The sequence below is a fragment of the Gymnoscopelus microlampas genome, assembly GCF_963454915.1.
Source record: "Gymnoscopelus microlampas genome assembly, chromosome: 20".
NCBI classification, from domain to species: domain Eukaryota; kingdom Metazoa; phylum Chordata; class Actinopteri; order Myctophiformes; family Myctophidae; genus Gymnoscopelus; species Gymnoscopelus microlampas.
In genome coordinates, this window is record NC_139957.1 from 14,758,323 (window position 1) to 14,772,486 (window position 14,164).

The 14,164-nt window shown below is 37.5% G+C and overlaps 2 protein-coding genes across 3 annotated transcripts; one reads left to right on the plus strand and one right to left on the minus strand.

Moving 5' to 3' along the window:
- Nucleotides 1-684: 684 nt before the first annotated feature.
- On the plus strand, nucleotides 685-7,582 carry LOC311036287 (activator of 90 kDa heat shock protein ATPase homolog 1-like). Its single transcript, XM_084044887.1, has 9 exons — nucleotides 685-909; nucleotides 2,054-2,244; nucleotides 3,157-3,239; nucleotides 3,629-3,746; nucleotides 4,611-4,699; nucleotides 5,118-5,243; nucleotides 5,676-5,777; nucleotides 6,006-6,057; nucleotides 6,411-7,582. Exons 1-9 carry the CDS (start codon nucleotides 830-832, stop codon nucleotides 6,581-6,583), a joined length of 1,014 nt encoding a protein of 337 aa, XP_083901013.1. The 5' UTR covers nucleotides 685-829; the 3' UTR covers nucleotides 6,584-7,582.
- A 2,517-nt stretch (nucleotides 7,583-10,099) lies between these two features.
- LOC311035860 (dr1-associated corepressor) lies at nucleotides 10,100-12,753 on the minus strand. 2 transcript variants are annotated; one of them, XM_084044326.1, is made up of 5 exons: nucleotides 12,621-12,753; nucleotides 11,658-11,730; nucleotides 11,329-11,425; nucleotides 10,861-10,974; nucleotides 10,100-10,258 (listed from the first exon to the last, which is right to left on the minus strand). In XM_084044326.1, exons 1-5 carry the CDS (start codon nucleotides 12,660-12,662, stop codon nucleotides 10,129-10,131), a joined length of 456 nt encoding a protein of 151 aa, XP_083900452.1. In that variant the 5' UTR covers nucleotides 12,663-12,753; the 3' UTR covers nucleotides 10,100-10,128. The 2 variants fall into 2 exon arrangements, with proteins under 2 accessions (XP_083900452.1, XP_083900451.1); XM_084044325.1 differs by having other exon boundaries at nucleotides 11,329-11,428.
- Nucleotides 12,754-14,164: the final 1,411 nt, after the last annotated feature.

A 14,164-nucleotide genomic window follows, 5' to 3' on the forward strand; every position in this document is an offset into this window, starting at 1 on the left:
GAGGTGAAGAAAGTTGAAACCAATGCCATCTACCAGGAGTGTTTGTAAATCAACGCTCTTATCAAGCAAACACAGGTGATGTAATTATTATTGCAGCCTACAAACAACAACTAGAGATACAAAATGCTCATTGCACAGTCACAGTAGATATCGCAACGCGGAACCATTCTTCAAGGAATCCATCAAAGGGGAATACTTCAGGGGGACATTTCAACCCAGTACAGACACTTCCGTTTCCAGCCATTTCTACCGGTCGGTGAGTAAACGGAGGGACACCGCCGCTAGAGAGCAGTGTTGCCATGTCCGCTTATTATAAGCGACTTTGGGCTTGTTTGTTTTGTAAAGTTGCTTGTAAATATTGGTCGTGCAGTTTTGGTAAGTGCAGTTGCTTATTTGGGCTTGTTTTCATATGCTGTTTAAACCAGTGGTTCTCAAACATTTTCATGTCAAGGACCCCCATCTGAAAATATTTTGTGCCAGGAACCACCATACAAGATTTGTGTTGTTAAATTCAAAAATATTCAATTTATTGTCTTCATATTGTCATACTGTCTTTTTTTTTAAATAGCAGATTTACATGCTCGTTGTGAGCTTGTAGATCTACTATCTTCCGATGCAGTTCTTCTTTTGGGCTTGTTTTCATTGACCTCGTTGCTTATTTCTCTCACACAATCTGGCAACGCTGGAGAGCACCCTGCAACGACGAGGAGTCGAGGAGGTTTCTAGAAACGTGCACCGCAAGTGGACGGCCACTCGCCGGCAGAATCGTCTCTCTCTCTTTCTCTTCTCTCTTCTTCAGATCTAAGTAAAGGCATATCAGACTACACAGATGGCTAAATGGGGAGAAGGGGACCCTCGCTGGATCGTGGAGGAGAGAGCTGATGCCACTAATGTGAACAACTGGCACTGGTGAGACTGAGAGAGGATGAGGACAGGAAGAGACATGATGGGTTCAGCTAAAACTGAGCTTGCTGTATAAATGAAAGCTGTTTTTCTGTCGGGCTTGGGTCATCTTTACAGTCTTCTAACGCCATTATGGGATATACTGGTGAAGTGAAACATTGAATTGCATCATATGTTGATTCATAAAGTTGTATTTGATGGAATATAGGCTACGGGTTAGCTCAAGTTAGCTAGCTCGTTGCTAGCAAGTACAGCCCCCCCCCCCATTATTAACACTACAATTACAAATAACAGGACAAAATGCAGTTACAATACTAGAAAAATAAAAGAAAGAAAGAAAAAAATAATTAAATAAGCAAGTACAGATATCCTCTGTGATGGCAACGTTGTCACATCATTGTGTGTGTGTGTGTGTGTGTGTGTGTGTGTGTGTGTGTGTGTGTGTGTGTGGGGGGGGGGGGGGGGGGGGGGGGGGGCTTTTGTCTATTGCACGCTAGTTGATGTGTAGTAAACCTTGGTATCACATGTCTCAGAGAACAGAATGAATAAATATGACTGTGACTAGGTAGGATATTGTTCCTTGCGAAGCATAAAATGAAATCATAGGTGTTTTAAAAAATAGCACGTAATTTAAAACTTTGGTTCATGAAATCTATCTAATTATGAATAATTATAATAATATAATAGAAAAAATATATATGTAATTATGATTTCTTTTTGGACAGAATACTTCTTGAATGGACACAGTTTCAGGTTATACTAGTTTTTTACACTTACTGTAGTAATTAAACATAACCTGAAAGCACACAATGGTAGATATTATGAAAGCTGGTTAGTAGTAAATATCAAGCTATTACATCACATAACTTCATATTGTTCAAGTGATATTGCAGGGTTTACGGCTAAATGCTGTTTAATCTCCATGGTAACTTAATTCAATGTCAATAGAATGATTTGTGCCTAGGCGATGACGATTATGCAAAAAATAATTGTGATGAATTCAAATAATTGCAATTAGACGATTATGTAATAATTGTGACAGGCCTATTAATTGTGCCCTTTGCTTTCTGTAAAGCGCCTGTTGAATTTTTTGGTAAAAGGGCTTTACAAATGAATTAGTTTGACTCATCTATTTTATGGGTCTTCACAGGACTGAACGCGACGCGACAACCTGGTCGTCTGACAAACTAAAAGCTTTGCTCCTCGGTCTGAGCGTGGAGAATGAGGAAGGAACGTGCGAGGTCACCGAAGTGAGCAAGGTGGAAGGAGAGGCTTCCATCAACAACCGCAAAGGGAAGCTCATCTTCTTCTACGAATGGAACCTGAAAGCCACTTGGACAGGTACACAGAGTCATTTTTGTTGTAGATACTGGTAGATAGCTATAATTGTAGTTTTTGCGTTGCGTCTGTCTCATGTTTTTGTCCCTGTTATTGTAGCAGAGTGGCTCAGAACCTCTGCCTGAAGACCAAAAGCCTAAAATCTCCCTCGACCGAGGAGGAATTACCCTTTTAGGCTAATAGATATTTTTTGGCTTTAGTGTACCTCCCCGTGCGGGAGACCCCGGTTCGAATCCTGGGCGCTACATTATGCTTCACTACTAAAAAGGTGTTTCTGTGGAATACAACTCATTATAATGCATTATTGTATTATGTTTTGATTATACTTGTCTTTTTTTATTAGTGAGAAATTAAGCTTAATGAATCTGTCTTAAATACACCCTGTCTCTGGTGCAAAATGTCTTCATGTGGTGTCATTACATCACTGAATGAATATAGAGGAAACAGGATGTACTTTAGGAAATGAAGCCATTCATCCAGTGGTTGTAATAGCATGTTTATTACAGAAGTAAACCTTCAAGGCCTGGACCGCTGGCGTAGTGGTCCAGGCTCAGTGCAGCCCGACAGTGTGTCGTGGGTTCGAGTCCCGATTCCGACAGCCTTTGCTGCATGTCACTCCCCATTGCCTGTCAGCCTACTGTCCTGTCAAAGGCAAAAACAATCTTAAAAGTAAACTTTCGAGTTTGTACAAGGCCAGCCAAGGGGCTTATAATAGAAAACAGCCTGGCTCAATATCTGCCACTATAGCAAGGGCAAGTAATCAAACCTACGAGCCACAGCCAAAGACATACTAGCATGTGACTATTACAGTTAATAATTTCCCACTTTCACGCACTCACCACTTTCCATATTAACAAACAGGGACAAATAGGCCATGCAATTATTTTTATTCTATGTGTTTGTGTGTTTTACCAGGGACATCAAATGCAGGGATCAAATACAAAGGAAGTATTGACGTTCCAAACCTCTCTGATGAGAATGACATGGAAGATCTTGATGTAAGTTGAGCTTCGCAAACTAACCTTTCCATTCAGTATTCTCAGTGACAAGTCATTTACAGAATTATCTATCAAGCCAATTAAAGGTTTTTTTTAAAAATAGAATAGAAGCTCTGGTGAAAGGTAGGTGATCTGTCTGTGAAACTAGAAAATAAACTTACCAACCACAGCCAAAAGATACCAGCTGAGGGTTGGCCTTATATTCCATTCCCACTGATCATTCCCATTCCGTTAAGAGGGGCACTTAAGCGTACATCATAGATTATTACGCTTATATTTTCTAGTATCTGTAGTAGTACCAGAGGTAGCAGCAATATTAGTACAGGTAATAACATTATTGATATGAGTCATATTATTTATGGTGGTGGAATATTGTGATGTTTGTCCAGATTAATATTACGTTAAACAAAGATGAGCCAGAGACACCGCTGACCTCACTAATGAAGACAAAGGGAGCTGAGAAAGTACGTGAAGTCCTGGGAAGCTACGTAGGCTTCCTAAAAACGGGTGAGTGAGACCATTTCACTGATTAGCTGGTATTTCTCTTAAAGGGGAACAATCACGCAGTCATAGTGGAAAGTAGTTTCATGTTTGAGCTTTGAAAAAAAATGTGGTCTGTAAAATCAAAGCCTTGTCCATGAAAAAAAAGCCAGAAAACAACTGACCACTGTGTAAAGTTGTGTTGGATTGTGTTCATGTCCATGCCATTGTCAGGCAGCCACCGTCTAGCAACCCGGAAATGACAAGTGAAAGTAGTGAAGAGTGTGAAACTTTCTGCACATATGAAAATCTTTTTCAGTGAATTAATGACATCAACATTGTTGTTGTGAAGCAGTATTTACTTGTAGATTAAGTATTTATAAACATTGCTATTTCCATTTGGCCAAGGAGACAGACCTACTGTAAAGTGTAAAGAATACTGTAAACCATGGGGTCTGACCTACTCAAAGTCATTTTGTCACTAGTGATTCACTGGTGATTTTGAGATCAAAACTGTGGGAAAACAAACCTGAACCAGAAATGGATATACCCACTTCTGGAAACCGAGGACTGCAGTTATGCACAGAACTTAATCTGACTGATTACAACACCATTTGTGGCCATTGGAGATTGAACATTATGGACATGGAGACAAATCGAACTCAAGTTCCAAGACAGACAGGAGGACCAGTGACATGAATGGTCTGTTTTTCCGGCTTTTTCCACTAAGAAGTCTTTAATTTTACAGATTGATTTAAGTGGTTAACAAAGTGTGTTAATTAAATGAGGATGACTAGGTTTGTTGTAATAGAAAACAATAAACCAATGCGTAATGGCCAATATGAGAGGGTGATGACTTTTCAAAACACCAACACAATGTTGTCTCCACAGAGTTCACGCAGGGAATGATTCTGCCCACCGCCAATGGAGTTTCCAAGCCACAATCTTCACAGTCCAAAGCCAAGGTGGATAGAATGCAGGTTGGTCCTGATCTTTTTTTTATGAATTCATCTGTGGTTGCAATTATGCCAGTAGATGGAGTGACAGGCTTCTAGTAGGACAGCTCTGTCTGTCTGTTTTGGGTCTTGGATCTGCTGCAGACAATTTCCAGAAATGGATCATTAAGTTTTATTTCTGTTCTATTTCTGTTATGAAGTGCTTTTCATAGCATAAGTGATGAGAAACACATTTTGGTTCCTTAATATTTATAAAGACATATCCAAATGACATTTGGTACCATGGTATTTCTGTGTTTTAGTACAAGTCACACATGTATCATTGATTAAATTAATGTGGGTTCCAAGATTATTCATATCTGAGCTCCAAGATTATTATAAAAATTGTTGTGCAGGGAAAGGTCACATTTACAGTAAGCATTGCTTTGTTCTGTTTTAACAGATAAATTCCTCAGGCAGCTCAGCCCCAACCAACACTGGTGTTAAGATTCCTACTTGTAAATTCAGCATTAAGGACACCTTCCTGACCTCACCAGGTGAACTCTTCAGGGTCTTCATCAACCAAGAGGTGAGAAGCATGACATACTCCACCTTTCTTTTACATGTCAATTATTAAGTTGGTGCTCGTTTTCAGAACCACTTACACTGTAAGTGGTTCAATCCTAGATTGCCTGGAAGCAAGTAGTGAGGTTTGCAGGCATCAAAGCCATGGTACCCAGACAACGGATGTACCAAATATTCCTGTGTCCATAGAGCAATGATTTTGTCGAAAGGACTCTGTTTCTGTGCAGCCTGCTTGTTCTGCAATTTTAAAGCAATTTTTTTGTACCCCTCCCTCCCTCCCTCTCTCTCTGTCCTCTTGTTTTGTTTTTTCATTTATTTTGTGTTGCCCTGTAAACACCTTGTAATCCACCTGTTTTATTAAAGGTACATTCCATAAATAGGGCTTTACTTCAATTGAGCAGTGTCCATTCTTTTTTAAATGTTCCTTGTGTTGTAGATGATCCAGGCATTCACTCATGCGCAAGCAACAGTCGAAGCAGAGAAGGGTGGAAAGTTTCGTCTGCTGGATGGAAATGTGCTGGGTGAATTCACAGAGCTGGTGAGAGCTTCTCGCCTTACAGATATGTGAACACAATACATCAGTTAGTTTCCCAGAGTTTAATATAACACAACATAACAATAGCATAACTCAGTGCCCAGAGGTGTGCATTTTGCATTGGATTTGTGTTCATATCTTGGCATGCTTTTGGCTGTGTTGTGCTGTGATATTCTGCTGTCGCTCTTAACACCTTATGATTGACATAGTTTTCACATGTCTTCTGATTAGGTTTATGAGCAGAAAATAGTCATGAAGTGGAGGTACAACACCTGGCCCTGTGGTAAGTTTGAATTTAATTCATGTTTAATATAGAGTTAGAAGTTTCTCGAATACATGTTTGAAACATACTTCTGCCAATGCACTGGCCTTAGAGCTGGAGCTGGTCCCCGGGCTCTGCTCAATGTCTGACCACTAATATGTAGGTTGGATGTAACGCAGAGGACACATACACAGGGATCAGTACCTCTTTTAGGCTTAAATGTTTTCATTTGGAAATAATAAATAGAAAATGTTTATGGTACTGTATGTGTCATGCAATCTCATGCAGGGTGGACAGTTTATGAGACATCACACGAACAACAATGTCATTTACTGTATGTACTAATGGATACTTATTTGCCCTGCCCCCTACAGAACATTATGCGACAATCACACTGACCTTCTCGGACAGAGGCAATGAGACGGAGCTGAAGGTGGAATGTCGAGGGGTTCCTGAGAGTGAAGAGGAGAGAACGAAACAGGGATGGCAGAGATACTACATCGAAGCCATCAAACAGACGTTTGGCTTCGGAGCGCGACTCTACTGAAGATCATGTATTGTAGTATTTTTGTTTTAGTTTTTAATCATGTTTTGGTTTCTCTGGCACAAGATCTCTCCCAATTGAAGCTTAAAAAACTGTATAGAAAGATACATTTAAATAGGCAGAAACTGAAAAACAAATGCAACGGTCCACTTGTCTGTGTGTATGTAAAAAAAGAAAGAAAAAAGGACCTATTTAAATTCTATAACTGATGTCATAACTGATATGTTTATTTGAGTCATTCTAGAACCAGATTTCCATTACCTCCCTCAGTGTTCTGGTCTGTTGTTTATAGGAACGTGAATGGACCGTGTGCCTTTGGGACACAAGACACAGGAAATAGTTAGATTAAAACAAGGACTTTATGGAACCACTAATGGAAATTGGGTACCATTCTATACGTATTTAATGATTCCGAGAGGGATGAGATAAAAGTTTTAAATGTTAGTTATTTTTTCTGTTATTTTGAAAATGCAACAAAAATATAATTTATGTTGCTTTGAAAATGAATGTTATTTTTGAGTTTCATTCTTTCTGAGTTGAGCTGTAGTAAAAACAAAAAAAACATGAAATGCATGTTCCATTGAAAACTGTACAGTGGGGGGAAATGACTACTGGAATTGAAATATACTAGTGGACTCTGTCACCTTAGCTAAGCTGTACTGTATTGCCAGCAGTTTATTTTGTACATTCTTTTTTTCTTATTTCCTCATGCACTTGACAGCCCTAAGCTGAGTTAGGAAAACATCTGAACATATTGGGTTTTTGAGCAGGATAGCTGAACATAAATGTTGGAACATGTAAATATTTTCAATTTATTATGCAGTTACCTTGCGTAGCATCTTAAAAAGGTTTGCTTTAATCGGCTTTGAATTGTAAATTCGAGAAAAAAGAAAATGTAAATTTTCATAAATTTTCTGTAATAGGGTTCATCTATTTATTCATTATTTCATTCCTGCGCATTGTACAGATTTGTTTCCTGTAATAAACCAATTCCTGTATTCACTCGATTGTTTTTATTGGAGCACAACTTTACCTTTCGTATGTATCAAATATTTTTATTTGAAAATCTTTATTTCGATCATGCAGATAAAACAAAACAAATGCCATAATAGAAAAGACAAAAATACACAATAACCTACCCCTTATCATCTACTAATATACTTATAATACATGCATAACTCCAAAATGCAATACTCATCTAACTATGTATTCTCCTACATATCTATAATATACATACCCTTATATCTATATTTACTACAGTATATATTAATTATATATTAGTATATAACATCACTCCCATTGCACACCATTCACCTATAAAGTGTATACTATGCTTATGTGCTTACTATTATGTTAGTACAGATATATAACCAATTAGTTATATACTTATTGATAAAGCTATACTCCCATATATAATACACCTATCTATAGATATATTAATTATTCACTATTCTATACTCATAAATTGCACACAGTCCCTGCTTGGAAGTGCAGCCCAAAAAATACAATAAAAATAAAAATACACTCAACACATCCCTTCCTCGTCCTCAACATTTTCTGTATATTCCCCAGTAGTAATTTCTTACTTGAACATGAATTGTATCATTTCCATTAAGTTCAATGCATGCAACTTTAAAAACAGAGTTGGTGTGTTCCTGTTAACAATCCGTATTGCTCTTTTTTGTAGTATGTAGTAAGTAAGTAAGTGTTAGCCCATACCTCCACACAATAATACAAAAGATACAGTGTACAATGCTTTGTGATCTAGGAGTCTTTTTTTTTTTTATGATCTTGCCAGCTTAGCCCTTACTTGTGTAATATGGGGTTTCAAGTTTATTTTGTGGTCTAATATCACACTAAGAATTTCTATATTTACATTATCCATCATCATAGTTGTTTGTGTATTAATTCCATTATTTAGAATCAACACTTGAAAGGAACATGGTTATTCTTTTCTACAATGTTGTATTTATACAATCTACAGCACAATTCAAATGCAAAGTTTCTTCTTAAAAACATCCATTTAGTTAGTGCTTTAAAAATTATATACAGGAAACCATTTACTACAAAGGCTACTATTAACAAAACAAACATTTAGTTTTAGGTTTTTACAGGAAAAGGTACGCCCTGTGTACTGTATACAGGCCTAGAAAGCATTCAAAAGGATGTAAATTGACTTGGAGGTCTTTTGGTTAGTATGGTATAACACAAATAAAGCCATTGTTTCAGTTTATACATGTAAGTACACCACTATGAGGCCATTGCTGAAACTACTGAATTCAGCATGAGCGATATTACTGATGAGAGTGTCTAAAACCTGAGATAAGGCACAAAATGGAACATTGAAATTTGTATTTTACCAGCTGTACATTTGCTGTGTGCTATACACCAAATTAGAATGTTTGTAAACGAACAGGTCGTGTGGTATTTCTGGATGTATGTCTATGGATATCTACACACAATATAAAGGCAAACATGTATCCAGTATGTGAGCTACATCTACTTTGTCAAAATGTGGATATTTAGAAAAAAATAATATATTTCTAATAATACTCGATAATAAGACCATAAGTGTTCTGTTCTTCCAAAAAAAAAGAAAAGAAAAAAAAATGGTTAACAAATAATACTGCCCCATACAACTCCAAAACAACAACAACAAATGTATCTATTATTTTGTGTAATACAGCAAACAGACATTTAAAAAAAGTCAATACTTTTTTATGTTACACAATTTGCTTCACTATAATAGATGTTACCACCAGCAATTTAAATTAATTAACTATTCATTGTCAATCTCACCCTGGCATACAATAGAATCACTTATGAAAAACAAAGAATTAGTGTATTTCATAACACCTATCCACTTTTGAGAATGTATCATTTGAAATGCATTATTTAATATCTCACAAATAGACGTTGCTCAGCAATGTTAACAATTGCTGGACAAAGTTGGGCTGGAAACTAGTTATTCATTTAACCACATGAACCCTTGCATCCCTATTTTGGGGAAGAACATTCTGCGAAAATAGCAATTCACTATTTTCGGTGAAGAGATTTGGTGTACAAGGAAAAATGGAGGGGACCAAGCACAGACCCCTGGGGGACCCCGGTCAACTAGGGTTTAAGTGGTTAAATGTTTCTCCAAAACGGGTTTTGCTTTCACATCATCAGGAATGAAGAGTCATGAGAAGGAACTTTTGTGCCCAAAATGACATCTCATTCAGGAATTAAACTCCTGAAAAAATAAATAAATAAAAATAAAGAATGTGAATAAGTGAATGAGATAATGTCGGATGTTGTTACAGTAGCCGTTTTCTGTGGCTTTGGAAGCACAGTCACAAGCAGATGTAGAGAGAGTCAGACTCCATGTCCTGCAAAAACGTTACATGAAATAACTGAAACATAAATCAGCATAAAAACATTTATGTTGGTGAAATACGGCAATACTACAACTATACTCTTAATTTAATCTTCATAATATTTAAAATTGGTATACAGATTATGTAAAACATGGTTGTGCTTCCCTTTCAAAGGATATCATAACATGGTTAGTATCGAAGTGATAACAGATCACATACACTGGAGCTTGCATTGTTGTTCAGTGAGCTGAGGCTTGGTTTAGATGCCTTTTCTCCCACTTCTATCTGCTTTTTGACACAAACTTCCTGCCGTTTTGTCCTATGGAGAAATATGATTGTAAAGCGTTAACCACTTATTTAAACACTAACATCCCTATTCTCGGCATGTTTTAATAGGCAAACATTCAGCAAAAATAGGCAAACGTTCAGCTAAATAGCGGATCTAAAAGCTTTTGTATTCATATGTAAGGAAGGGCACAGGGGCACAGTACATTCTACGTATAAAAGATGCTTTAACATTTTTGTTGGATTATCATAGTGACCAGTGCGGCCCTGGAATTAAACTTTTAACTTAAAATTAGAAAAGTATGAGTGAATAATAGTTTAGTCATTTAATATCATAGAACATTTATCTTCTTGCACTTTCTTCAGTCACTCTGATTGTGAAACCATTGCAATGAGATGGTCTGTCTGTGTGTATGTACTGTATGTATGTATGTCACTCTGTCCGCAATGACTCAATATACTGTGTCGTCAAATCACAATACAAGAGCATTAAACTTCAAAGATCTCTAGCTCAATAGTTGACATACGGTATGGTGAAATTTAAATATAAAAAAGGTCGGCGATGGTCCCGTGGCTCAACTATGCACACATTGTTTGTACATTGCATTTCTTTTTAAAAGTTCATTCCATCTCTACCTGTACAAGGACCACATGCTCATCGTTCTAGCATCTTCTTGGGTCAAAGATGAAGCGTGCTCTGCCAGCTCCTCCAGGAAGTGGAACAGATCCTCAGAGTCTATACACTGCTTTCTACAGAGGAAGGATGAGGAAGATAATGGGGGGAAGGTGAGAACAAGAGGAAACAACACAACCAGACAAAAACGTTTGCAAGACTCACTCAGTACTAACGCAGACAATGAAAAAATAACGCATAATGGCACCAAACCAAACGTATCATGTAAAATATATGTATATGATGTTGTGGGTCAAAAGTGATGGTGCAAAGACGGGTAAGACAAGATAAACCAGAGATACACAGATATATGGATGTATGATTAGTCCTCCAGGGAGAATTGAGTCGCCATCTGCATCATTATTATTATAGTTATGATACAGCAGAGAAGTTAAGAAGCAAGGTATAAAGTGAAACAGTTCAGTACTTACATAAGAGCAAGTGATAAAACAGCGCTACGCTTGGACTGGGTCATCATCATGCGGGTCTTGGTCAGTAGGGATTTGATAAACATCTCCAGAGCCTTGGCTGCTTTCACTTGCTTAGGACATAAAAACTCAATACCCCCTGGTCTTTTACACAGTAATACTGTTAATTATAATTTACACATTTGTAACACTCTTGAGGATGTACAAATGTAAACACTTGCGGGTCCATTGTGGTTACAACATTTGCACATAGTTAGAGTTACATTCACTTTTTAGCAGGCCATGATGAACCAAACCACTGGTTCATATTGGGCTCAACAGTAAAAAGATACAGATCATCACAGGAACCGCCTGGGCAACCCTGCCCACTTCAGCGTCTTTCTGCATGATCTTTTTGATGCGTTTCTGTGTACACACACAAAGCAAAGCAAAAGCAAAGCAAATCACACACACACACAATCATCAAAGTACATCAAAATGTACTTAAAGTACCAAAAGAATGTCCCATTTCAAGTTTTCAAAATGTATACAAATCTTTTGAAAATAGCAGATCTACAAGCTGTGAGCTTGCAGATCAGCTATTTTCAAACAGCCTAAGTACATATAGGGCTGGAGTGGTTAATGTATGTTTTGCAATAATAATAAAAACATACAAAGTAACAAAAGTTTTAAAATAATTGTAGTGAAGTAAAAGTACAATATTTGCCTCTGAGATGTAGTGGAGTAGAAGTAAAAGTACTGAACATTTTAAATACTCCAGTAAAGTACAAAAAATCGTGTACTTAAGTTCAGTACTTGAGTACATGTACGCCAGTGGTTTTCAACCTTTTTTGCGTCAAGGACCCCCAAATTGACACATATTAGCCCAGGGACCCCCATTTGAAAAGATATGCCAGGGACTCAACCATTTTGATTGGTTGGGGGTCCCTAACACTGTAGTATCATCATCGGTGTTAATTTAACTCTGAGAGTGTACAAATGGAACCAAGGGTCCATTTGGTTCCATTTGTACACTCTCAGAGTTACAGACACACAAGGGGTCAATTTGGTTACTAACTATTCATTTGTCTGGGGACCCCCTGGAACCCCCTCAAGGACCACTGGTGGTCCCCGGACCACTGCTTTACGCCACTGCACACACGCCCCCGCGCGCGCGCGCGCACACACACACACACACACACACACACACACACACACACACACACACACACACTCTGACACTGTTGCGGTTGCACTCTCTGGCAAACGCAAACCAACGTCACATAAACCCAAGCAGGTAGGCCTATTATACTCACAGGTGCAAAACGCACGTTGTATCTTCGCTTCCCTCTAACCATGCTTTAAGTAGAACTTGTTTTAGCGTTACATTGTTGTTTTTCTGCCTAGAAGACGTGGAGTCCATCAAGTCGGGATCCATGATTTGTTTACCTTTTACAGGAAGTCAACTGAATGATGGCTGGAACTGGAAGCAAACACACACCCCGGGTCACGCCCCCGTGACCCCTAACCAATTGACAGTGGTGTGATGTAACTGGGGCCAGTTGCACCACCTCACACTAAGTTCAAACTTAGCCTAGTTATAGTTTAAACACATTCAATCCGGGAAAGTATCTCTGTCATTTTAGATTTCTTTGGCTATTCAAAAATAGCAGATCTACAAGCTCATAGCGGCACCGAGTGCCGCGCTATGAACTTGTAGATCTGCTATTTTTTGAAAAATCGTGAAAATGAGTACAAATCTTTGAATATATATATTCAAAAAATATATATATATTTAAAGATTTGCACACATTTTCACATAAAAAACAAAAAATAGCAGATCTACAAGCTCATAGCGCGGCACTCGCTATGAGCTTGTATATCTGTACTTAAAGGACGACCGATTTTCAACCTATCTTCATATAATTGGTCCTCACTAATACTCATGATAAAATGGTACCATTTTTTTCTACTCGGTCTGTGTCTCAGAGGATGGCTGTGGACAGTTCAAAGTCCCATCTACCAGTGACATCATCAATGGGGAAGCCAAGCTAATAGAAACTGCAGGCTTTCTATTCCTGGAAAGTTGCAATGCAATAAAAGAAGCCATTGTTCTCGTGTTAATAAAAATCGAAATAAAAAATGTGAAATTTTGTTGGAAAAAAACGGGTTTCTGGACTGTCCACAGCCCTTCTATGAGACACAGACATAGTAGAAAAAAAGTGTACCATTTTATCATGAGTATTAGTGAGGACCAATTATATGAAGATAGGTTGAAAATCGGTGAAGTCGTCCTTTAAGTAATATTTTGAGGCATTTATTTTTACTTTACTGGAGTATTTCCAATTTTCAGTACTTTTACTTCTACTCCACTATATCTCAGAGAAAAATATTGTACTTTTACTCCACTACAATCATTTGACAACTTTACTTACTAGTTCCTTTGTAGATTATTATTACAAAACATGCAGTGATCACTGTAGATATACATGAAAATAACATTTTCTAAAGATTTTTATACATTACATTTGAAAACTTGTGAAATGGGACATTCTGCAATGAGTACTTTCTACTTTTGCTACTTCGAGTACATTTTGATACCAACACTTTTGTATTTTTTTTATTACAACACATTTTTTGAATTCCATTTACTTGTAACAGAGTATTTCTACATTGCAGCATTGATACTTTTACTTAAGTCAAACTTTTGAGTACTTTTTCCACCACTGCCACTTGGCCCTGTGGTAATATAGTTCTAAATCCACATTATGATTTTATTTCCTTTTCTTTATATTTTTAATTATTGCGAGAAACCTTATTTGGAATAAGCTTACACTTAGCCATCTCCACATAAACATTA